The sequence below is a fragment of the Larimichthys crocea genome, chromosome XXIV (assembly GCF_000972845.2).
Source record: "Larimichthys crocea isolate SSNF chromosome XXIV, L_crocea_2.0, whole genome shotgun sequence".
NCBI lineage: Eukaryota > Metazoa > Chordata > Actinopteri > Sciaenidae > Larimichthys > Larimichthys crocea.
In genome coordinates, this window is record NC_040034.1 from 12,277,526 (window position 1) to 12,301,961 (window position 24,436).

The 24,436-nt window shown below is 41.7% G+C and overlaps 1 protein-coding gene across 8 annotated transcripts in view; it reads left to right on the forward strand.

The window, feature by feature from the left end:
* ttll5 (tubulin tyrosine ligase-like family, member 5) overlaps positions 1–24,436 on the forward strand; it is a 47,150-nt gene that overhangs the window by 18,199 nt on the left and 4,515 nt on the right. For 6 of the 8 annotated variants that reach the window (XM_027274606.1, XM_027274608.1, XM_027274607.1 and 3 more), the window contains exons 15-30: positions 209–303; positions 907–948; positions 1,816–1,923; positions 2,401–2,492; positions 3,023–3,085; positions 3,742–3,890; positions 4,177–4,432; positions 5,625–5,742; positions 6,194–6,340; positions 6,452–6,543; positions 6,653–6,801; positions 7,062–7,640; positions 7,724–7,911; positions 9,877–10,016; positions 17,529–17,727; positions 20,995–21,203. In XM_027274606.1, the coding sequence (XP_027130407.1) occupies positions 209–303; positions 907–948; positions 1,816–1,923; positions 2,401–2,492; positions 3,023–3,085; positions 3,742–3,890; positions 4,177–4,432; positions 5,625–5,742; positions 6,194–6,340; positions 6,452–6,543; positions 6,653–6,801; positions 7,062–7,640; positions 7,724–7,911; positions 9,877–10,016; positions 17,529–17,727; positions 20,995–21,203 (2,626 nt within the window). The remainder of the gene's footprint in view (positions 1–208; positions 304–906; positions 949–1,815; positions 1,924–2,400; positions 2,493–3,022; positions 3,086–3,741; positions 3,891–4,176; positions 4,433–5,624; positions 5,743–6,193; positions 6,341–6,451; positions 6,544–6,652; positions 6,802–7,061; positions 7,641–7,723; positions 7,912–9,876; positions 10,017–17,528; positions 17,728–20,994; positions 21,204–24,436) is intronic. The other 2 variants (XM_027274611.1, XM_027274612.1) reach the window with 2 other exon arrangements.

Genomic DNA, 24,436 nt, shown 5'->3' on the forward strand with positions numbered 1-24,436 from the left:
AGATATAAGGACTTTGAATTAGCACGATATGTTAAAGATATTGTTGATTTACGTGTAATTTATTGCCTCTGTGGCCCCCACTCTACTTTGGTTTCTTGCACTAACACTGAAGATCTGATGCAATATATGAAGGTCATGGGAATGAGTAACATGTTTAAGACCTGATGTCATTCATATACCCCTTTATGACTCTTCTGTGTCTCCGCAGGCTTTGTGTGTCAGGACCCCCTATCGAGACAGCCACGCTCTGACCGAGTTGCCCTGGACCCCAGCCTCAAGCCTCCAGCAGCCCAAAGAACACAGGTACTGGATGCAGTCACACAGATACACACACACACACACACACACACATACACACACACACACACTGCAGAGGCAAGCCAAGTGTTGCACTCACTCACCCTTCCTTGTGAAACATTCCCATTCTTGTCTTCATCTCTCTTACAGTACATTCCTGCCACTGCCATTGAGCTCTTCTCTTACCCTCATGGAAAATTCACTGTAATGCAAAACAACTGCTAATGTAATTACAGAGTTTGAGTGACATCAGTTCGTAAGTGCTACACTCTGTGGCTTATTGTTTTATCATTTCTAATCAAGTGACTAATGCTCTCTCTAGGCCTTGTTGCCTAATGATGCCACAACAGCTAATGCATTTGGCTCCCTCCATTTGACTACTGCACCCAGATTTGGCACAGGACCTGCTGGAGGGAGATTACTAAATCAGACAGATTTCTGCTCCACCTTATATTGTGTAAAGGGTCTGTTTAGACATACAGTGACAATGTGTCATTGTTGGATGTTGATGTAGCAGTATGCTTTTCTATCTGCATGTGGCTTCACAAAGGTTAAACGATAATGCTAATGCTCAACCACAACTCACTGTCTCCACCCGTTGCCTCTCAGAAACCTCTTTCTGCACCGACAGCCACTGCACACAGCAGAGTGGTGAGTTTTGTTCCGACTCAGACATATTAATCTTCTTTTGCCTTGTCCCTTTCTTGCAATTCCCCGATGTCTGTTACATTACCGGTAAGAAATTGCCTACCGCTTTTTGCTTATTTGATTATGTGGCTGTCCTATTTGTCATAGTGACAGACAGATTGCTTTTATTGATTCCTAATGCTATATTAAATAGAATTCTCATTACATTAGCAAAGTGCCCTTAGTAAGCCAGTACTTTAAATGCCGCAGTGCTCCACGTGACCCAAGACACAGAAACTTTGTTGTTCAGAGTCTCAGTTACTCAGATGAACCAAAAACAAACACTAAACCAAGACTGTCAGAGAGGGCCCTGAGAATACCCATCCTCTCCTTTTACTCTGATTAGGGGCAACACTTGGGTCTTTTTCTGTAAAGGATTAGGCCTTGTCACTTTTTGGCTGCCTTTGTATGCCCCTAGCCGTGTCACACAAATTAAATATAATCCCCCTGCTATTTAGATGACAAATTCTGCATGTGATCCTGTGAGGTTGTGGCCCGCTGTTTGGCCCCGAGTTCCAACCTGCATGCCAAATCTGTCAATCACAGGCTGATAGTGTATGCAGTGGGGAGGCAGCCAGGAATGCCAGTGCATAACAAAAAGGCTCCATTTATGTGACAGGAAGAAAAAGAAGAAGAGAGAGGGTGTCTTTTGTTGCACATAGTGTAGTTTGCACGTTCTCCATTTATAAATGAGTCTTTACGACCGTAGAACATACTGAAATTATTATGATCACTTTTAACATCAGCAAGCACTTATGTTGGAAACAGGAATGACAGTACATGGTTGGCATTAGTTTAAAGTGATATTATATCTATTCTTCTCCCCTGTAGCGGCAGAAGCTTGCATCAGTTAGCAACTCAGAAACAGAGGGGTCCAAAGACAAGCAAGGACCTAAACAAGGCCAAGGAGACAGTACTCTGAGCTTGACTGCTGAGGAGGTAAGGTCTTAGCAATCATCGGATAAGACATAAAAAAAAAGTAAAGGATCAGTGTGTATGATGTTGTGGCATCTGGCAGCGTAAGTGCTGATTGCAACTCCCTCATTTCACCCTCTCCTTCCCATCGTAAAGGAGAACTATGGTAGAAAAACCCCAAAAGGCCCTATGTAGATCCGGTGTTTAGTTTGTCTGTCTAGTTCTGGTGTAGAAACATAGTGGTGCAACATGGCAGACTCGATGGAAGAAGACCTGTGGCATCTGTATATTTAAAATATTCATTCTAATGTAACCAAAAACACAACTATTCTTATTCCAGCTCATGAAAAGGCTAATGAAAGCATGGTTATGCATAGTTATATTCCATTTCTGCCATAATCTGGAGTGCCCAGTAAATCTTTCACACCGGAAATTTGAGACATTATGGGAACCTGAAACTATATTAACTCTTTTAGAACATGTTTTCTTTCACTAATATAGATCAAAGTGCTGAGGAGGATAAAGGAGGAGTATGAGAGACGAGGAGGCTTCGTAAGGATCTTCCCCACTGCAGAAACATGGGAGCTCTATGGGTAAGCTGAGCCAAAAAGGAAGAGACAGATCACTTGTAATCTCCAATGTGTGTTTGCCTGTAATGTTCCTCTCTTTATTAATATAGTTGTCAAATGTAGGCATTGAGGTTAAACGAATACAGTCAGTGCCAGATCATCTGAGTCCACTTGACTGTCACTCAGGTGTGACAGGCTAAGGTGTAGCTACAAAGCTGGTATTTGTTGAAAGTCTTGGTGACCTTATGTTGAAATGGAAGTGAAGCCCCTATTAGAGAGGAAATTGTGCTCACAGTTCCTCCTATATGAGGATTTGTTGCTTGATTAGATCCATGGCTCTCTTAGCAGCAGTGATTTTGTGGCATTTTTTAACAGCATATTATAGAGTGGTTATAGAGTGGAAAATGATTGCATTTAACAGTGATATAGCTTACAGAGTAGCTATATCACAGAAGCCTCATTTTAACACATTTGCCGCAAATAATAAGGTTGAGGCTCATTGGGGCTCCTGCCTTTATGATTATTGTAATTTGCTTATTATCTTCTTGTCTCAGTGGATATCTGGAGTCCAAGACATCAATGAACTACATGTTGGCAAACAGACTTTTCCATGGAAGGTAAGCATTTCCATTGTGGTTGGGATTGGGGAATAAATCTCTCCATCAGTTTGTGGAAACGGTTGGATTCTAACGTGGCGTTTGTTTGGTCTTTTGACTGGATAGGTGAGAGGAACAGCTGAAAAGACGTTGCACAGTCAACTTTTCCAGCGCGCGCCCAATGTCTATGTGGCATTGCGGTGTTGATTTGGGAGCAGGAGGGGAAAGACGGTTATAGATGAACTGTGCCTGTTTATTGAACCACATTTTTGTTATTGTAATACAACGTGCATTTATGTTATTTGAATCAGTATGAGCTTTCAAGTTTTAACCACAGCTTTCAATATTGCACAATATCGTCTGGAGATTTGGCCCCCAACTAAGCCCATCTATGATTTTTCCATATTCGTTAGCTAGCCAGATTAGGGAGACCGTTGTTGCTGCAAGACTTGAGTTGCTGTTATTATCTGCCATTTATCCTTTCTTCTTTGGACCTTCACTGTCTCCCGCGTTAACTTCTGGACAAGCTACTCAACTGCACTAATCTTTCTCAGAATTGGCTTCAGTTAATGTTGAAATTTCAAAACTATTGCTTTGTAATTTTTGATGCTACACATATAAATCATAATAGTTGTTGTTATTCCCATTGTGTTGACATGTCTTGTTCTGTCTCTCAGGAATGTGACCGGGAATGTGCAGCTGCAGGTGGACGCTGTCCATGGCTGTCACGTAGTCCAGTATGAGAGGAAACTGCTGTCTCTGGAGGCACGTAAGAAGAGACAGCGCCACCTGACTCATCGCTCTGCTGCAGGGAAGAAGAAATCGGGTAGGCCTGTTGTGTTCTGCCTCAATTCGGCAAACTGCCTTTTTTTCCCCTAAAACTAAGGAGAGTGAAGCTAAGTGGGACAACATCACACACTAATGCGCTTTTGTTTCCAATAAATAACTCCCTTGTGTCACGGTAAGGTTGGCCAAATATGACTCTCTGAATGAGTTCATTTCACTGCAGCAACAATAAAAACCCTATTTTGAGTATTATGTGTGTGTATTTTATCCAGAATGCCAGTGATGCAACTAACTTTTGTCTTTCCTTACAATGCTGCATACCACAGGGAAGGAATCCAAGGCCTCCCCGACTGCTAGCAGCAGTCAGGAGGGAGAGGAGTGCGCTCAGAAGGAAAGAGAGAAGGTGAAACAAGTTCTTGAGCCGGTCTCACACAAGGCTTTGGTAGCAGAGCTAAGCAAACAAGTGGCCACACCACTGGATCACTGCCATGGTGAGGCTCTGTCCAGCTCAGAGGCAGCTACGCACAATGCCAGACCCAGAGTCAACCTGCTCAACATCCTTCAGCAGGGGTGGGACCTCAGGTCAGTCTGTATTCTGGGCTCCTGCTATGGTTGGCAGCTGCTCTCATCTTTCTCCCTCACTGTATTTTACCCTCCCTCACTATTTTCCCGTCTTTCCATATTTAATATGGAGAAATACAAAGTGCATCAGTGCACCTACATGAGAGAATGAGAGGAAATAGTTTAGACAGTTTACAGTTTTTTTTTACCACATGGAAAACCAGATGTCAAAGTACAGATTAATTCTTTACATTTTAATTAAAATTTAATTTTAATTGACTCACTGTTTTCTAATTTCTTGGAGCAAAATAATGTAATTTCTAATAACAGTCTTAACTCATCTTACTAAAAGCTTTAAGCCTGATAGTTCCCCAGCCTAAAGAGATTGATGGTTCGGTGTAGTGTAGATGAAAGAAGCATCATAAAAGCTTTGTCAGAAGTGTTAAGATTCATGATGATGCATAAATAAATAATAACCTATTAACCTATAACCTATTCTATAGCTACAGCTTGACTTTTACTTGAAGCTGTGGTAAGATGATATCAACATATATTCTTTAATTTAATTTAATACTATATACTGTCAAACACGTGCTACATGCTGTGCATACCACTATACCTACGTGCAACATGACTGTGGTCTGATGTTGATTCTCAAAGTGTGGCTGAAATTATAATTTGAGGAGGAATTACAATAACAAGTCTGACTTTGTAGAAATTCCTCAGCGCTTGTCAGGACTGTGCATGAAGCAAGGAAATTATAGCACAGCATATCATTGTTTGTGTTTGACAGCTTTTTCCAAAACATTTTTTTTACTACTACAATGTTCTGACAGTACTCATTCCAGGTTCACCTGGGCCACAAAGACAGTTTATCATTTTGATAGTAGCGCAGGACAAGATACTCAGTGTTTCAACAACTTTTGGCTGAAAGTGATACATACCTGTTTTTGCTTTCTCTCTTTTTCTGGATGATATGTCAGCAAATGGAATGAGCACTGTTTTTTCTATCTCTTGTAACAGATTCCAATGCAGCAAAATACTCTAGTCTTTACTGACAGATTCAAGCAAACTACCAGAGGACCTAGTGGAAAATGTTTATTATCAACTGTTGTTGTGTCTTTACCTCTCCATTGCTGTACCTGTGCAGTTCTTAATTTTTTTTTTCTCTCTGTCTCTGTCTCTGTCTCTGTCTCTCTCTCTCTCTCTCAAGTAAAGTGCAGGCCCGGGCAGCCTTTTCCGCATACCTGCAGCGAGTCCAGCAAAGACTGTTAGCAGAGAGCAGGGCCAACAGCATCCCAGCTTGGCCAGACAAGGACAACGACCAAATGGTGCAGTGATAACCATTTTTTATTCTCTTTAAATTAATAAATGAACATGGTGGAATACCCTGGGACATTGTTTCCCCTCATATGTATACATATGCCAGATTTTCCCTTGTTATTCTGTTACTCATATGTACCCTGGCTGTAGCTGAAATGCGTATGCGGCATTTGTGGCCACATCGAAGGAAAACGTGGTTTCTGTAGCCTGATTGGAAAGTCTGCATTTTAATGGCATACATCATCATCATCATCATCATCATCATCAGTGACCTCAAACCTTTTGGGAAAATCAATGTGAACTTGTGAAGTTGTTCTCTAGGCCATTAAATTCATAGGTCTCAGCGTTTTAAATGGTGTTGTATTTTGAAAGGCAGCCTGAATAAATGCAGTAGGATGAATCAGTGATACGTGGCAGTGATAATAAAATATTTCTCATAAATGTTTTTCATCTGTACAGGAGCTGGTGATTCGTTTCCTGAGAAGAGCGGCCAGTAACCTTCAACAAGACATTAAGGTGGTCTTGCCCAGTCGCCAGCTTCCACTCCAAGACCGCAGACGCATCCTGTCCCACCAGCTAGGGGAGTTTATCCACTGTTACAACAAGGTATTCCCAGACTTCAGTTTTACCACAGAACCACCTAAGAGATGACGCCAACATGGGAAACATTGTGCATATTGAGTGTGCCGGCTATCTCATTCTTTCCTATCTTCTCAGGAAACTGATCATATGGTGAAAAAACAAGAGAATGGCAAAGAAGAGCATTGTGTTAACCCCAGTGTGTTTCAGGAGTACATCACTGCAGCAAGGTTAGTGAATTGGCCCACTTAGGTGTTTGGCTCTTTACACTTATATAGTCTACTGTCTGAAGCATTGTCTCAATCTGCTATACACATTTATCTCCTTTTTTTTCAACAGCGAAAGCGATTTGGAGAACGTACTGACATTCTACACACAGAAAAATAAATCAGCCACCGTCTTCCTGGGAACAAAAGTCAGGAGTGTTAAGAAAGACGTTCATGAAGTCAATGCCTCAGGAGATTCAAGCAACTGTGAGATTTCCAAAAGTGAGTGGTTATTATTATTACTGTATTATTACTGTAGGTCTGGTTTATGTTTAAATTTAATCATTCAAGCACAGTAAACAGGAACTGTTTAGATTTGTAAACCCAAAAAACAGTAAAGGAAAAAGATTGAGTCATGTGGGGTGAAGGAAGGGTCAGCTTCAAACGATTAGCACTCATTGGGGGAAAACAAATGTGTGTCAGAGCCGAGGAATAGCTAACTGATGATAAAGGAGCTCTGGCTTCTTTCCTCCTTTGAACAGCTCTGCCTGTGGCCAAAAAGGATTCCAGCGCTTCAGAGTCCTCGCTCTCCACAGGGAAAGTCAGCAGTGACCCAGACATCAAGGCCACTGAGAGTCAGCCTTCAGTCCGTGCTTTTCCTGAAGACCAACAGGCAGCAGTTAGAACTGGTAAAAGCCAGCCGGACATCCAGTCCTCCCAGCACTGTTCCAGCTTTCCTGTGACTTTAGACTGCACACATATTCATCTACAGCACTGCTCTTCCAACCCGACATCTCTGCCTCTCCATTGCCCGCCACCGCCGCCGCCACCTCTTCAACCACCGTCCTATGTACAGTCCTTGGCAAAGTCTCACTTCTGCCATGCTGAAAACCTTTCTGACCCTCCTGCATACACTTCTGCCGTCGTGGTCACCCAGCCCTCGAGAGCAATTTGGACAGCTGTTTCCACTGGCTCTGTCTCTACTGGGCAACCAACCCAGGTGCTCAGGAGGATTCAGTCTTTTACCTCATCAGCGTCCAACTCTGGAACAGCCTCTTCCATCCCGAGTGCCACGCACATCTATAGCCAGAAGCTCTCTAGACCTACCTCTGCAGGCCAAGGTAAACTCACTGCTCTACATGCTGTTGTTTCTCAAAACCATTCCCATGTTCTCACATTTATCTTTTGTGTTTCTGTATGTCAGTGATCAGGAGGAGCAGCTCCGGCAAACTGAAGTCACACTCAGCAGGAACATTCAAGGAGCTAAACTCCCTGTCTGCTCAAGCCCATTCCAACCAGCAGGCCTTCATCTCAGCCCTGCAAAAGCTGGCTGACAAGCAGGTCGCTCGCCACTATGCCAGCTCCAGTCACATCAACCTGTTGACACAACACGTGAGTTCATTAAGTTTTTAACCTATAGAGCCCACTGAGCTAACGGCTGGTCCCACCTGAGGCAGGAAGTTTCACTGTGCTCAAAGAAGAAGTTTTGTTGAGCTATTAAGCAACTGTAAACTGATCTGTGTAATGTTTCATGTAAAGAAGAAGAATCTGGCCCCTCTGCAGTAGTCTCTCACTGTGAGGTCTCTGATATTTCTCTTTGTTGATGTGTAAACCTGGCTCTGACCCCATGCTGATTGGCGGCATCTAGCTGCTCATTCATTCAGCAGACCTGTTGGAGCCGGAGGGTCTGCTGCCTCGTACCGTGCACCTTCCTCCTTCAGCCCTCAGTTCGCCTACAGCCTGTGGGCTGGGGTTGATGCGGGGGTGGGTCTGGAAGTGGGGTTTGAAGCTGGCTGGCCTAAACATTGGTGAGCCGCATCAAGCTTCAGCTCTGTGTGAGGTCTCATTATCAGATGCACCATGGGGGAGTGATTTCTGTTGATACTTAACAAGCAGCCACTTTTTTGTGGTAATTGATGCTTATAAATAGAGGAATGTGGCAAATTGGCACTGAGCAGGGGAGCGGCAGCTCCATTGGCTCCATCACCACCTTCTCCTATATTCCCCAAAGGTTTGTCATTCTGCATGGGGAGCCCCTCAACCTTTCCTCCCTCTCTCTCCCCCTCCTACTCCTACTCCTCCTCCTCCTCCTCCTCCTCCTCTACCTCACTGGATTTTTTCTGTCAAAGTTTTTTGTGATGGCACAAGACCACACAGACTGCAGATTTTATGGCTTCCTTTTGACTGTACATTATTCTGTCTATCTGAAAGGTGTTTGCTGTATACCCTATGAATAGTTCATCCGGGGTTTGGCAGCAGTTTATATTGCAGAGTAAAATAGTCCAGTGTTTTGCACTTAAAGGCTCAGGGTACATTTAGTGTGTGTGTGTGTGTGTGTGTGTGTTTTTTTTTTAGGGCTCAGATTTGAAGTCATTAAATCACTTGCTGAACTAAATGGGGACCTTTGTAAACACGAACAACACCCTGTTGCACTACTTGACCTCTAAGGTTTGAGTAATTACTCACTCTCATGGTAGGCCACATGTATACAAAAACAGCAGCTGAAAATGAGTAAAGCCAGGCACAGTCACCTTCAATAAAGTATACTCCTGCGCTGTAATGCATAGATACGACTGTGAATCCTTCCAGTATGTGTGTAAATGTGTGTGTTTATATTAAATAGATTATTATATAGACGTCATTGTAACATTATGTCTCAATTAGACATGACAATGGCCGAACATACACTGCATACACTAGAGGATATGTATCTATTATTTATATATATATAATTAAATGTTCAGCCAAAAGCTAAGCAATATTGGCTCTCACGTTTGTGTTTTCATTTCCTCAGTTTAAATTAAACAGTTGTATGAATACAACCACTATAGCTTAATAAGTAACTTAGAGCTGTAGCTATGAAACACCATGCTGACACATTTTTTACATTGTACGACACTTGGCAGCGTCACAATTTTCCTATTGCACATTTAGTGCACAGGAGGAAATAAAGTAAATAAAACGCCACAGCAGTATAATTGATTTGCCCATTAGATTTCACTGAACATAATTCCCCGGGCAGTACAGAGGTGCAGTGGATACAGTAGTCCTGATGTGGTTGTAAACAGATTTGTGCTGTCGAGTCATGATAACTGATTCTGTTACAGATGGAAGAGAAAGGGGGAGGGGACCACCTGGATTTAGTGCTGAGTGGAGACTAGCGCTGCCATGTGCTGTGTGTACATTTCATGTAGGCCCCAGATACAAGAGAATGAAGTGGTTGATTTAGGGAGGAGCACAAGTGCTTATTCATCATGCATTTCCATTGCTTTAGACATTGGGATGGCTAGTAGTGAGATGTTGTGACTTGACGTTTGAGATGAATCATCTGGTGAAATTTTTCTCCTCTGCCCACAGTTGACCAACATGAACCTGACCAACAGGATGCTGAGCAGAGAAAGTGTTACACTGAACCGTAAAGTACGGCATACAGCTGCTACAACCCAAGGGCCAATAAAAGCTGTTCACTCAGGATCGGATCTATGTAGCAGCGCTGGGTGAGTCCAAAGAAATGAAGCATATATGGGGAATATTTTGGTCTGATTTAAACTAATCTGTCATACATAACTCTGGATGAAAATTCTAAAAATACTTCTTTCTGCAGTACAAGTAGGGATGGACCAACATTTCTTGATCTTACAATTAAAGGACCAGTGCGATTATATAAATATAAATAAATATAAAAAGGTTATTGTATAGGAATAAATATAACATAATGATTCACATTTTTAAGTTGATTATGAATAAGAAAACACATTATATTCAACTGAAATTTTTATATTTTTTGGTATCGTGAACACATTATATTCAACTGAAATTTTTATATTTTTTGGTATCGTGTTGGCCCTCGTTAATTTGATCAAATACTGTTACTTCATCTACACAGATGAAGAGACCTTTTTTTCGATACAGCCAATCAAATCTTGCATGGTAACATCAGCGTTCTATCATAGGCAAAGCGGATGGTCACATTGAGCCAGAGCAACAACCACATTAGCTTTCCTGCTCTTACAAACTTACAAACATGAAGACTAAACCACCAAACAAATATTCACAGAAGCAAAGTGCAAACTAGCTCAGCTGCAGCACATTAAATAACATCAGAAAAAATAACTTTTTATTTCTCATTCACCAGCTTTTCTGCTACCGGTATTCCCTTTCCTCATCCATCCTCTATGTCATCCTCTATGTCTCCCACAGCTGCCTCTCTCAAAGACACAGACCAAAAGAAACTTATTGGTATCACTATTTTGCAGCTTAGACTGCAAGTCAGTTGTCAAAGCTGGGTACACAAAATAAATCAACACAACTGAGAGAGTATCATAGTTTGGTCTATGAACTCTAACTGGATAGCACCCAGTAATAATTCAGTAATATTTCAAGCTGACTGTTGAGCAGTTTGACCGGTCAATCAAAACACAGACACTGACACAGCTCTTTACCCGACTGAGATGAAAAGGAGCATTTCTGATATTTCCCCCCCAAGACCTTTTTTTCCCTTCCTTTTAAATAATAAAAAAAAATAACTATTATTGTGACATTTAAAAAACACTTTGGTATTATTTTTGACTACAAAAAGGCATGACTAAATGTGATGTCAGTTGGACTTTAAGATATTTTTTTATTCTGTGGAAATTGTTACAGTTCTTTCCCCATTACTCCACACCTCTACCCCCTTATAAGTTCTCCTTTTGGTCAGATTTCACCACTGTGCTCACGTGTACTATTTATTCGCCCTCCCTTGAGGCAGTAGAAAAGAAATAGTGCGTTACAGTCTCAATGGGGTTCACTGCCAAGGTAAACAGCATATCTCTCTCCTCTAAGAGCCTTGAATGTGAGATGCTGTGCTGATGCACACTGACACATTGTAGTTAGTATTCACAGCCATTTTTTTTGTTTGTTTTTCATGATCTGTCACGTGGTGAAGTTTAGGGAAGCAGCTTTTTTTTTTTTTTTATTCCTGAGATTGATGTGTTTGTGCACGTATAAAGTATTATACACTCTGGCCAAATTAATGTCCTGAGGATTTTCTGTGTAAAGTCGATTACACAGTCTTTACTGTAGACACTTAGATTGTGGTAGCCTATTTGGTCACACTCAATAGAATCTAAAGGCTTTTTTAATGGTCTCTGACGACTTTTTAGATTGAAGATTGTTAGTCTTTGGAAAAGGATTGTGGAGTGCCAACACTGCTCTGGGCAGGCTAGTTCAATATGTGTCTGGAAATGGGTATTTTGTTCCCGTTCTAATTGTACTTTGTGGAGGTAACTAACAGTGGAATTGGCTGCTGAGTTCTGGGAGTGTGCAAAGCATGCTGGCAGCTTAAAACATTGTGTCGAAGGGGTGGAGGTGGTGGTGGTGGTGAGGGTGCAATGTCAACACCCACATAGTCTGTCTGCTCCAGGCTCTCGCCTCTGCAGCTATTGAAATCTCCCCTTTCTCACCCCTTACTTCACCCCTCTCGCATAGCTCTGAGAAGAGAAAGAAGGAAAGAGCAGGACAGAGAATGATCACACAGTCAGGCTCTGCGGTACCACATTGAGAGTATTGAAGGTATAATTCATTGGGGGTTAACCATCTATGATCTCTCCCCTTTTATTTTTGTTTTGATATGTGACATTGTCTCAGACAACTTGGCCTTGATCTTGGACTCTGTTTTTCCAGTCCAGCCCTTCCTTATGTATCGAGCTGTCAGGGAATTCCAGGAATGTCTGGCCTTTTCTCTTTTTAGAAAAGTTTTTATTTCCACAAACCAAGAATAGATATTTATTACGATTTATAATTTTCCGGATAGCTTCACGTAGCTTTTATATATAATACTGAGAAAACAGAAATCACCTTTTGATCTCATATTCAGTGTTTTGATGGATCACACGTGTCTTCTCTGAATTCAGTCATTCCCTTTATATTTTTCTGCTTTTCCATGTATTGTTTTGGCACTTCATTCATCAGAAAATAAATATAGCACAGCTTGACATTTCAACTATTCACATTTCAGGTAAAAGGAGGAGGAGTACAGTGACTTTTGTTAGAAAGCTTATGCCAGATCTCCTCAGAAAATACATAGCTCCATTTATCTTCCCATTTGTCATTGGCTTGCAAAACAAAAAGCTCTCTTGTACCCTAGTGCTCCCAGCTCTTTGGTTTGGCATTCACATCTTATTGCAGTTGAAATTTCTTTAATAAGATATTAGGATAAATTGCCTTTGTATCACTTCTGTGAAATAAAGGCGCTGTTTCTTATAACAGAATTTCCTGGACCCCCACCACCCCTCTCTCCTACCGGGGCTAGTGGTTTGTGCCAAACATACTGAAACTGTTAAGCACACTGGCTCTTTAAGCAACCACAGGGGTGAAGTATGATGGGTTTCAAAGAGTAGCGCGGCTCTTTGAAGTGCCGCTGCCAGGATCTACCAGGTATGCTGCATCAGCACTCTGAGAGCTGCTGCCTCACTTCACTACATGTCTTCATACACCCACAACTTAACTTTGGGATCATTTCCGGTGTTGGACCTCCTCACAGGTTTATGATGATTTCCATTCAATGTACTTATGAAACGCTCAGACAACAGACATTAAGACGACAGTCACGGAGACTTCAAAAACAACAACCAGTTTGTAGCGTTTGGTTACTTATATAAACTTTCACACAGACAAATTGTCTAATTTGTAAATGTAGTAATTTAATGTCATTTAATTAGTGTCTTATTTTTTGCTGATTTATTTTAGTTTTGAATGATTTGGTTTGCTTCTACAGATGTGGTTCGAGTTGGTGATTGTACTCCAAGTCTGTCTTGTATTAGTCATGTGAACACTCATTAATGTGCCTTGAGCTGCATTAGCACTCTGGCCACAAAAATTTGGCCTCCCCTTTTTCTTTTCTCTGCACATACAAATGACCGGAAACTATTATCTCTGCAGTGTTACGTTCACTCCAGCACAGCTAGAACTGAGAAATACCACAACCCTGTTTGTGCAGGGTATTTTTAGTTCTGTTCAATACTTTGGTGGATTGATGTTTGACTTGGTCGTATTTTGTAAGGACATACCATTCCAAAGGATTTTATGACAGCCCATTTGCTGAGCCAACAACCCAACTAATCAGAAAAACTCTGGTGAAAATTTAAAACTTCTTTGATGGGGGGACAAAGTCCCCACAAAATTGGTTTGATGTCTCTCTTCCTTTGAATTTAAAAGAAGAGAAGTTTTTATTCACATTGATTGGAGCCAGATGTGGTATAGGAAGGAGAACCCTTAAGGTAGGAACTAGTGAAATTCCAGTGAATGGTTTCAGGTTATTCAGCAGATACACACACCTTTACAGCAGTACGCTTCCCACAGTGTGCGCTATTAGTGTGTCAAACATGTGGTTGCCAGTGAATCAGGAATGAGTTGTACCACCCATTAAACTTTATCAATGTCTAAACTAGTAAATAATTAAGTAAACATGTCAGGTGGTTGCAAAGATACATCTGTAATGTCACTCATAAGAAATCAGCCATGTCGACAACAGGAAATCACTACAGCATCATCACTATCACATCAGCCGTAACATGGCAAGTGATTCAAATTTAACTGCCAATCATTTGTTAATGTAGGCTTTACTTAGGGTTATCTATATATACATATATTAAAAAATTTAATGTAAACTTTGCTCGGTTTACTTGTGGAACTGAATTCTTTTACTGTGCCAAGAAAGTTTTGTTGTTTGGTTCAGTTAGCTACTGTGTGCAGTCGTTAGACCTGAAGATTGTGACATAGTTATTAACCAGCAATCTCTTTGTACATTAATAACCAGTTTAATGGTGTGTAAATCTAATCTACTTAGTAAACACTGATATAACTAGGCTAGTTTGAACAATTGGTGTAACCAGCCCCAGGCTTGTTGTACGCTATTTGTCACCATCCCCGCACTCACTTACCTCTACCGTCCAACTGGGATAATGTGAGCTGTCTTCTCTTTTTTAATATTTGCTGATGGGGTTGGGGAGTTAATTAGTTGGTTGGGTGGTAAAATAATAAGGAAAAGATTATAGTGACTACTGCTATTATAAGTCCCTATTGAGGCACTGAAGCATGCACCATCTTGCAATATTCCTGGTAATTATTAGCTGTTAAGATAAGTCAGCTAGCTTTATTTGAGAGTACAAGGATTTAAGGATTTACTTACCTCTACAGTGGTTGACAGACAAATTTCTTTCAGCGTTATTTCTTATGCAGCTCACTCATCTCTGTTTTAATTTCAAAACTTAACTAAAACAGGATTATCCCCTGGTCCAGATAGTCAGATATTCTAGGTTTTACTCTGCAAAATTGTTCAGTTAACTCCGTAAGACTCTTTCTTCTGGCAATTTCAGATACCATATTGCTCATCACTGCCCTAACTAAAGCATCAGCATCCCCGTCTGCTTCCAAAACAAATCACACAGGTCTATTGAGTCTTGTGTTGCTGTAATAATACAAGGTAAACAAACAACTAATAGTTGAGTAATGGCTGGAAATACCCTTGCGCTCTTCAGGCGGCTGATGTTTACACTGACCAGGCAGGGCTTCGAGATACTGTGGCATGATGTCATCTCAGACCATCCATTTTCCCACATTCAGACTGAGTTAGATTGATGCCGCACATGTGCTCAACTTGCGCTGCTGTGTTGTTCTACAGTAAGTCATATCAGCATATTAAAGGATGGCGAGCCCAGCAGGGAGTAAGCTGACACCAATGAGCAGAAGTCCGGCAGGAAGGGAGTCCCAGATAGTTGGAGCTCCGCACATGTGCTGCAGTAGTGATGAGAAACTCAGATGTAAAACTGTTCTTCTCTTTCAATTCTTTCCCTCTATTTCATTGGTCACTGTGTTGGAATAGGAACTCTTGCTGTTTTTAAAGTCATGGTGATCTGTAGTATTTTTTTGCGTGGGGTTGTGTTGACAAGCCCTGTCTGAAATGACTTCTCCCTGGGGGCCTACTGCGACATTGCACTCACGGAAAGCATATGCTCTTGACTGGGGAAATTGTCCGTTATAGACCTTATGCTAATAAAATGGTAGCACTGAAGGTCCCTGTGGTCCAGTGTGCAAACTGCAGCCAAGTTAAAGGAAATGACTGCTGTAAACAAAGAACGAGTTCTTGTTTTGTCTCCTGGCGTTGTAGGATCTCTGGCCTAGCGAGGTTCACAGACAAGCCTTTGTTTCCAGGAGCTAAAAAAATTGAATTGGCCAGTGGTCACACCAGTTGTTTTTGCAATATATATGCCATTATGTGAACTGAGAAATGCATGGGCGGATAGCATGTTCACATGAGTTTGAGATCCCTTCTGTCTTTGTTTGGCCATTCAGGACAGGAATATTTTTTTTCAACTGAGCGACGCAAGATTATTATCCCACAGTGCGTATTGTTGTTCAAGATTAATTGAATTCTAATTTTAGAGCTTATCATAGTTTGGTTCTAAAAATATAGCAGTTATTGTGATTTTAAGTCGACAGTGTTTTCTTTTACTCTAGACCAATAGACAAATGTTATTGCATGTAATGGGAGGAATTTCCAAGAACTTTTTTGTCATTATGACCCCCGGGGATCCCATTTCTCCAGCTGTACTTGTATCTCTCCCTTTTTTTCTCTTTCATATTTTTCCTCACTGCTCCCAATAGTGCTCTTTATGGCATTATTTTTGGCTGAAGTGATACATATACAGCAGCACACCAGACTCCACATAGACTCAATTTAAGCGTGTCTGAAGGGGAGACTGGTCACCTCATTGCTTTAGCAGGAGCCAAAAAAAAAAAAAAAAGAAAAAAGGCTGAAACAGGCTTAGTTCTAATGACAGATAATCCAGTTACAAACTCGTGGAGCTCGTCAAAAGGTTTGCTTTCCAGGTTGTGGCTTTGTGATGTGAATGGAACGTGAAGCTCAGGGAGCACTGAGGCAAAAAGGAAAGGTTTCCAGTTCAGCCTGTGTTTGCCACAGGCTTGCCCTCTACTTTGACTCCGATCTGCGCACTTTGACTTTGACTTCAGGCTTCTGGGGCCCCCGACTGGGACGATGTGAGCTGTCTTTTTGCCAGTGGTGTTGGGGAGTTAATTAATTGCTGCTACATCTCTGCTTTGGTTTGGTGGTAAAATAACTGACAAGGAAAAGATGTGAGCAAATACTGTGCTATTATGGCTCCCTATTGAGTCACTGAAGCATGTGCCATCTTGCCATATCCCAGGTAATTATTAGCTATTAAGATAAGTCAGTGGTAGCTTCATTTGAGAGTACAGGGATTTAAGGAGAGAACAAATCTCATCTTACTCACTGACTCACTCACCCAATGTCAATATTAGAAGACTTTTGTATGCAATCATTTTAACATTATGCTCGCACTCCTACCTCTGAGTTTAGGCTATAATGCTGTTTTGTCACATCTTTTCCATTCCTTGCCTCCTCTCCCGCTTTCTATTTTCTGCACTTCACATCAATAGGAGGATAGGAGGATAACTAAATGTATTAAGCCGCTATTAGATCAATAGTAACAAATAATGTTTCACCTCTCAGCTTCAGACAATTTTAAAGGATTGGTTTGACATTTTGTGTAATACATTTATTCGCTTTCTCAAAATGAAGCTGCAGCCACTCGCCAATTATCTTAGCTCAGCATAACTACTGGAAACAAGGGGAAGCAGCTAGCCTGACTGTCCGGTCCATTAAACCTTTCTTACACTGCATGGCACCTTCAGAACCATGCAAGCTGTTTTCCCTGTTTCTAGTCTTAATAATGTTAAGCTAACCAGCAGCTCACTGTAGCTTCGTACTGAACAAGGAGAGTAGTATTGTTCCTCTCAGCAAGACAGCAAATAAGCATATTTTGCTACATGCATGTCATGGATAGATGTTTATTTTCTCTAAGTGCAAATAAGACACATATTTGAAGATTGCATTAACTGCAAAGCAACAGCAAGTTTTCTTGTTTCAGTGCTGTGTTTTTGTTTATTTAAATTCTCTCACCTTTCCTTTCATGTTTTTTGTCTCCAAGCCACAGGCCACTGAAGGACGAGGACGTTCTTTGGGATGGACAGATGCAGAGCGCGTACAGCTTGGTGACGGGGGTGAACCCTCAGCAGCGCTACCAGCCCACCCAAGGAAGTTACCAGCTTCAGTTTGCTATCCAGAAACTGCAACAGCAAAGACTTCAGTCTCAACAGTTTCTGGACCAAAGCCATTGCAGACACCAGGTATAGAAGATATTTTCATTTGTTTTACCAACTATTTCATTATGACTACTTTCATTATGGTTAAAGTGTCCTGTCCACAGAGCTCTAGAAGCTGGTAAAGGCCAATTTCCATCCTCAGGTTCACAATAGCTGAGTAGTTACTTTTAGACACATGGGCTTGAACCTTTGCTGAGAAAGTGATATCCCTGCTCACTACTGCGCAGTTTAGCTGTGACTCAAAAGCACCATGTGTCTGGAATGTGTTGTTGATACCATTTAAATGAGGAAATTGAATTTGTCAGGGTTTGTTCACTCAAAACGCCCGAAACGACCAAAAAGACCTTTTTTGTATTGTTCAATTAGGATTCAGTAAAGCAGTTAAGAGAAATGTGTTGTTCAGCTTCTTTTGTTTTCATTTGATGTCTTACTTTAATATTAACACCACATGGATAAAAACTGACAACGTGTATGAGAACTATTGAGCTAGAACTCAGGAAAACCCTCATATTTGTGTCTGTACAGAATATTCCCTTACCTAAGCACAGTGCTGTCCAAAATAGTACAAAATACACCCACATCTAGGGGAAAGCTTTCATGTTAGCATTTACAAAGCTATTCTGAGAATCTCTTTCCAAACCACTTAACAAAATGGAGTTCGGTGGGAATATCTTCCTCAACAGAAGCTCATTCCTGGAGAGCCAAACATGACTCCTCACCCCAAGATTACATTGTTTGGCTGAGTGACTCGGCTAGGTTTATATTGGAAGGTGAGCAATCAAGGAATGCTACCCGTGAGGGCACTAGAGAGGCCCCAGTACAGACTCCTTTATAAGTCTAAAGTCTAACCATTACAGTTCATATCAGATCGGAGCTCCATTTGTGTTCCTATTGCAACACAAATAAAAATTGGGGATATGATTTTCTCAGCAGTAGTAATGTAGCGACAAAAAACCTTTTAGTCATGCCTGACTAACCGTGACAGACGTGATTTGGCTGTTTTTAGAGGGAGATTAGAATGGCAGAGAGGTCTCGGTCATTTCGCACCACATAATTTTAATGGTCAGAGAAGAAAGATAGACCCTCTGTCTTTCCGTACAATTGCTTTGAAAGAGGACCGTAACAGGAAGAGTATATTTCTTTTCCAGAGGATTTTGTGGAGTCCATCTATGGATGGAGGGAAACAGAGACAGGAGAGTGCCATGGGACAGCTTACAGGGTGGAATGATTGGATGCACCCACATTTTTCCGATTCTGTCCTGAGTAATGCAGTTACTCTCACGTCATTGTTTTTTCATCATCTTGGTTTGACCCTTAATTAATGCAATTGAGGTGATATTTCTCTTGGCTTGGTACGGCAGCCTTACGCAAGCCACTTTATGAAAGTGATCCCTTGCCTTTCCTCTGTTCCATTCCCCTTCTCATATTGTCTCACAGCCTGAACATAGATGACCTTTTTTTTTCTTTGCTGACATGTCCCGTCATACTCAAAGCGAATGGAGGCAGGGCATTCTTGTAAGTTAGTGGCAGTGAGGGCTGCATGGGACTTTACAACAGAGCCATAATGTTGTACATCTCTCACAAACTGAGGTCATAAGAAGGCTGACTCTGGGTATAGTTGTCTCATCATCAAATCAGACATCCCACCCTAAAATCCTTGCCATCCCTCCCTGTTTGTTCCACCCACATGGTTCTCTCTGCCAGTCTGACTGAGAAGTTACTATCTTTACTGAAAATAAGGTCTTCCATTCTGCAGCTATTTTACTATTACACACATTCTTTGCAGGTCTAGAAAGTAGTCTGACTTCTCTGTAGTGGCACGAGAGCTTTTCTAGCTTCACAGGAAAATTCATTGATCATTCTGAATTAACCGAAGACACAAAAGGAAGTGCTTCATTCAGTGTAAGTTCTCATGCACACGTGTGTGTGTGTGTGTGAGTGTGTACTTTTGTGAGAGAGAAAGAGACAGGGGACTGTTCCGGCGCTCCGGTCCACGTTCCAGTTACTGGGTGCAGACTGCACGGCTCCTCCACAGGCTTGGCCCTGGGCCACCTGGCAGCCAAATAAAGGTGCCCCTTCCTGGTCCCGCTCAAACGGAATTGTGGCCATAGGCCTTGCAACCTGGAAACTCAGCTTCTCATTTATCAACACACAAATTACATCAGATATTTCCCTGTCACACTGCCGGCCCTTTGAACGGCTGCACTCTGAAGCTGGAAAACCATTAGCTTGTTAGATAGCCGTATAAAGCTGCAGAGAAAATAGCATTGGCACGAGATGTGGAAGGAATGTATGCAAAGCATTCCCCTGCACTGCAAGGACAGAGTGAAATGTGGCTCTAAAATATTATGTCAGAAGGAAAATGGTATTTTTCCCCATCCCAAGCCTTTGAAGAGATCTTGTACAAACAAATAAATAATGTGAAGAATTTGCTTCTCAGTGCAGCCAAGTGCAAAAAAATGTTGAGCTTGTTTTGATACTGGATGGCATTTCATTAATATCTGCACTAATTCATGTCAAGCACTTGACTGATATTTCCCCTAAATGACCAGAGGCCACATTTTTTTCCCATGATAAGCCATTTCAAATGTGATTACACTTCCTTATTCATATATAGTCTGTAAACACACACATAATGACAGTCTGGCTTCAAAATTTCATCTACACATAATGCTGATTCCAAACAACCAATTTTTATTATATATGATCCCATAAACATCTCCACATTCAAACAAATCCCAATACAGTATTCTGTTGCTTGACTATTGAAATTTTAAATATATGCCATATTATATTTGAACAGTTTTCATGATTTAAATTAATTTGTTTTTAAAACCTTTTGTACATCTTTTTCATGCCCTTGATAAAGCTTTGATAGGCCAGAGTATTTCAAGTTATAAGCAGGAAGTTAGGTGATCTACGCAATACTTTGTCCCAATTTGAGTAGCTGGTTGGTAGTTGCAGTTTTTAGACTTAATCAGTGTATCAGTATCAGTGTGCAAATTGCCAATAACGCCTTTAGTAAGCCATCCTGTTTGATATGCTGTTTGAATACCTGCTTGTAGCTCTATTGCTGTTGGTGCAGTAGAGTTCAGAAAGTACTGATAACAATGTGATGTTAATAGCTCCTCTTACAGTAGTGACAGCCTTTATGGACTGTCTGTCCATAAAGGTTTAAGTTCAGTCAAAGTCAGTCATTGCAAATTAAGTTGATAAAAATGTCAACAGTAGTTATATATAGTGTCTCAATGATGCTGATCTTAAATAACAGTTTTCTTTCTTGTTTCTTAGGCTCAATTTCCAGACCAGAGAAGTACTCCACACTCCCAGGCTCCCACAAACTCCTCCAGCTGCCCTCCACCCAGCTTTCATGTTCGGCCCAATCACAGTCATGGCCACAGCCACATCCAAACCTGTGTTAGTCCTGTGCTCACCCCAAAGCCACCCAGCAGTGCCAGAGAAGGACAGCTCAGGAAAACGGCAACAAAGCGGCTCATCAAGTAAGACCAGCCTTGCAAGTGAATGCAATCCACTCCTGATTTAGTTCTTTCTTTTCTGACTCCTGATGCTACTTAAAACCAGTGGCATTTGTTTGGCCCGCTGCTTGTGGCTCGAGACAAAGTGCATGGGGTTGGTGAGTTCAAGAGGACATGGCTAATGCTAATGAGAGTTAGAATATGTGTGTGTAGCGCAGTGCTCCCAGTCTTTTGGCCGCAGGGTGTATCTGCCTGCTCGGTAAACAACCTCATCACAGGCCTGATTTTTGCCTGAACCGTAAACAGAGCGTGGTTCAGTGGAAGGGCCCAAGCTCCGAGCGCCATTTAAATCCTGTTTGGTTTGGAGATAAGCTGAAGAGCACAGAAGGGAAAATAAAAGGAAAGGGGTGAAACAGGGCTGAACTGCCAGCTATTTCCCTCAATTACTTTATGACTTTATTACTGCAACATCTGGCCAAATTACACAACAACAGCAAGTCTTTGTGATCAGGGCTGATTTGTTTGTTTAAAGCACGCTCTTGCAGTGGTGAAGGGCTCCTCACAGCCGTCTAACGCGTAAGACGGAAGGACATAACCGGATAGGAACGCAGGGTGTTTTTATTGTATATGAGAAGCCCATACTGTATGTGAGTTGGCAACTCTCTGACTTTCCATTTCTCTGTGTGACTTAATTCATTCATTGCAACTTCGCAGACACTCTAAACAGAACGGTCTGAGAGTAGCAGGTAGCACCGAGCGAATCCCTCGCTCTGCTGACGTGTTACATTCAGTCATCTTACTTGACTGGACAAACTGTGCCTGGCAAGTGAAATGTTAAGAGGGCAGTGGTGCAGCACAGGGGTTGTAGGATAGGTTAGGGTAGCCGTGTAGGTGCTGTGTTTGCTCCTGTATGTGTGTCTTCCTGGCAGTGGCTGTGTTTACCCTCTGCATGTGGAATTCCAGAGCCCCCTCACACTCTCCTCTGTCCTGCATTTTTGTGGTCGACCAGTGTGACAGGGGAGAGTGTGGGAAAAACGGAAGCTTCAGGACCAAAAAATGCACCGATGGAAACAATGAAAAGAAAAGAATAAAGAGAGGGGAGAAGAAATAATGACAGAGAAAAGTAAACTCTGTTCAGGGGAAAGGAGAAGATTGTTTGCAGAGAATGGTGGGATAATAAGTTGCTTCCCTTTATTTCCAGCACTCATTTTAGGGGCAACTCAATACCTCTGTTATTGAGGCACATCTGAAATGCATCCCAGTGTAGGCCTTAGATCCTCCAACTTATAATAGAATCACTGTGCTTGGTGTATTCAAACATTTCAAGGTTGTCCAGCCCTCCAAACACCTTCCTCTGGCCAGCTGTTGAACTAACAAATTTACCATTGCTGGCCTCGACTGATTCTCCCATGAGTAGTAGACCACTGATGATCATTGACAGTCCTTAGTTGAAGACATTTGGTTTTTGGTCATGTTTAAGAAAGGAAATGAAGTGAAGATTTCTGTTGATGCTGCCAAATGATTTCCTCTGTTTGGAGGCACGCAAGACAAAATCCTTCAGTGCTATCCAATCGGATTTATCTGAAACTGCTGACTTGTGCCCCTTGATTGCACTGACGGACTCGTCAGCATTTAGTTTTAATTGAAAAGCTGAACAGACCGTGGCGAGGTTTCTGAGTGACAGTGCATTTTGATTTTCAAAAGCTCAGCTAGCGTGCGGTACACTTGCTTGTACCAAACGTGCTTCATGCTGGTATCTGCTCAGCAGGGCAGGGCTCTCTGGTCTATCAACATACCACAGCTGCCAACCCGAGGGGCTGCAAGGACTCAGAGTGGTATGACTTCAGTGAAGGCTTTGAAAGGACCAATTTGTAACACAAATAAATGAGCCTGTTTGGTATTTTGTTTGCAAGGTTTGGCGAGGCCCAGCTGTAACTACGGAAACCCAGGCTGTCGTGTGGCATTACTAATAGGGTGACAATTACAGCAGTACCATTAATGTCAGCCTCGCTGCTGCTTTCACTCCCTATTAATCAGCCACAACAGTAGTTATTTTCACAGGATACTGTATACACACAGAAGCTGCCAAATGTGTGTTTATGGTTAAATCTTTACACCCCTTGGTCAGGCTGAATAACATTAAGACATGGTAGTGAGCCGAATGCACCGAAAACTGCACATCAGCTATGTTTACATAAACTCTTCAGCTGTCTGTGAGCAGTGTGAAAATTTCAACTTTGTGTCATCTGGACGTAGTGCAAGTTCAGATGTTGTTCTCACCTACAGTGCTTCTGGCTGCAGCCTGACTCTCGAAGTGACAGAGTGAGAGACTGTTGACAAAGAAAGTGATGTGAAGAACCCAGAGGTCAAGTTTTTTCTTTTTTTCTTTTTCCAATATGAAAGGAGTCGCTTCCTGTGGAGGTATGCCACGCTTAAAGTGGGCCAGTTCTATTTGTGGTTGTGTAATGGTATGAAAGAACAACTGTGCAGCCCCTTACAAGGAGGCAGTGTGTACCCTCATTACCTTGTTAATGCTCCTTTGGCAAGCTGCTGTTATGGGGCGAGAGGTTAATGCCAGCTAAGCTTTATTTATTGTTCCCCCTAAAAAATGCTTAACAGATTTAATGTATAAGGTTACAGACGTGTCTGCTCCCGCTCTACGCCCCACCAGTTCTTATAATGGTTTACTCTGTGAAAACACTGTATTTGCTGTGTGGCTATGTGATTCCTTGACTATGATCTCCAGACCTCTGTGTGAAGCCCTGTGGGATAAACATATAAATATTTACTGCTGCACTAACTATCCCCCCAATAAGAAAGATTGCGTATGTAGCCAATGCACGCTAGGTACACATAGTCAGTAATCACCACAGTAATCTTGCCAATGTGAAAATCACATCACCCAGGACAAGGAGCAGGAATTTGCCTCCTTTGTGTCACAATAGCTCATGAGAGACACTCTGTAAACACTTAACCCCCACGAGCCTCCACTGAATACACACTGAATATTTGAAGTCGACTCTGCTTTTCAGATCAGATACCACACTCACACATACATAAGCTCAAACAGTCTTATTTTATATCTTTATTTAAATATTCAGCTCTGAAAGTGGAACAATACACTCGTATAAATCCATAGTGATGTGTCCTGAATTCTTCCAGATCCAGACTGTGGAGATAATCTTTGCTTTTTCAGATACAGTTTCTCACCATAACTTGATCTTCTTGTTCATCACTGACACTTATTTTGTGTTTGA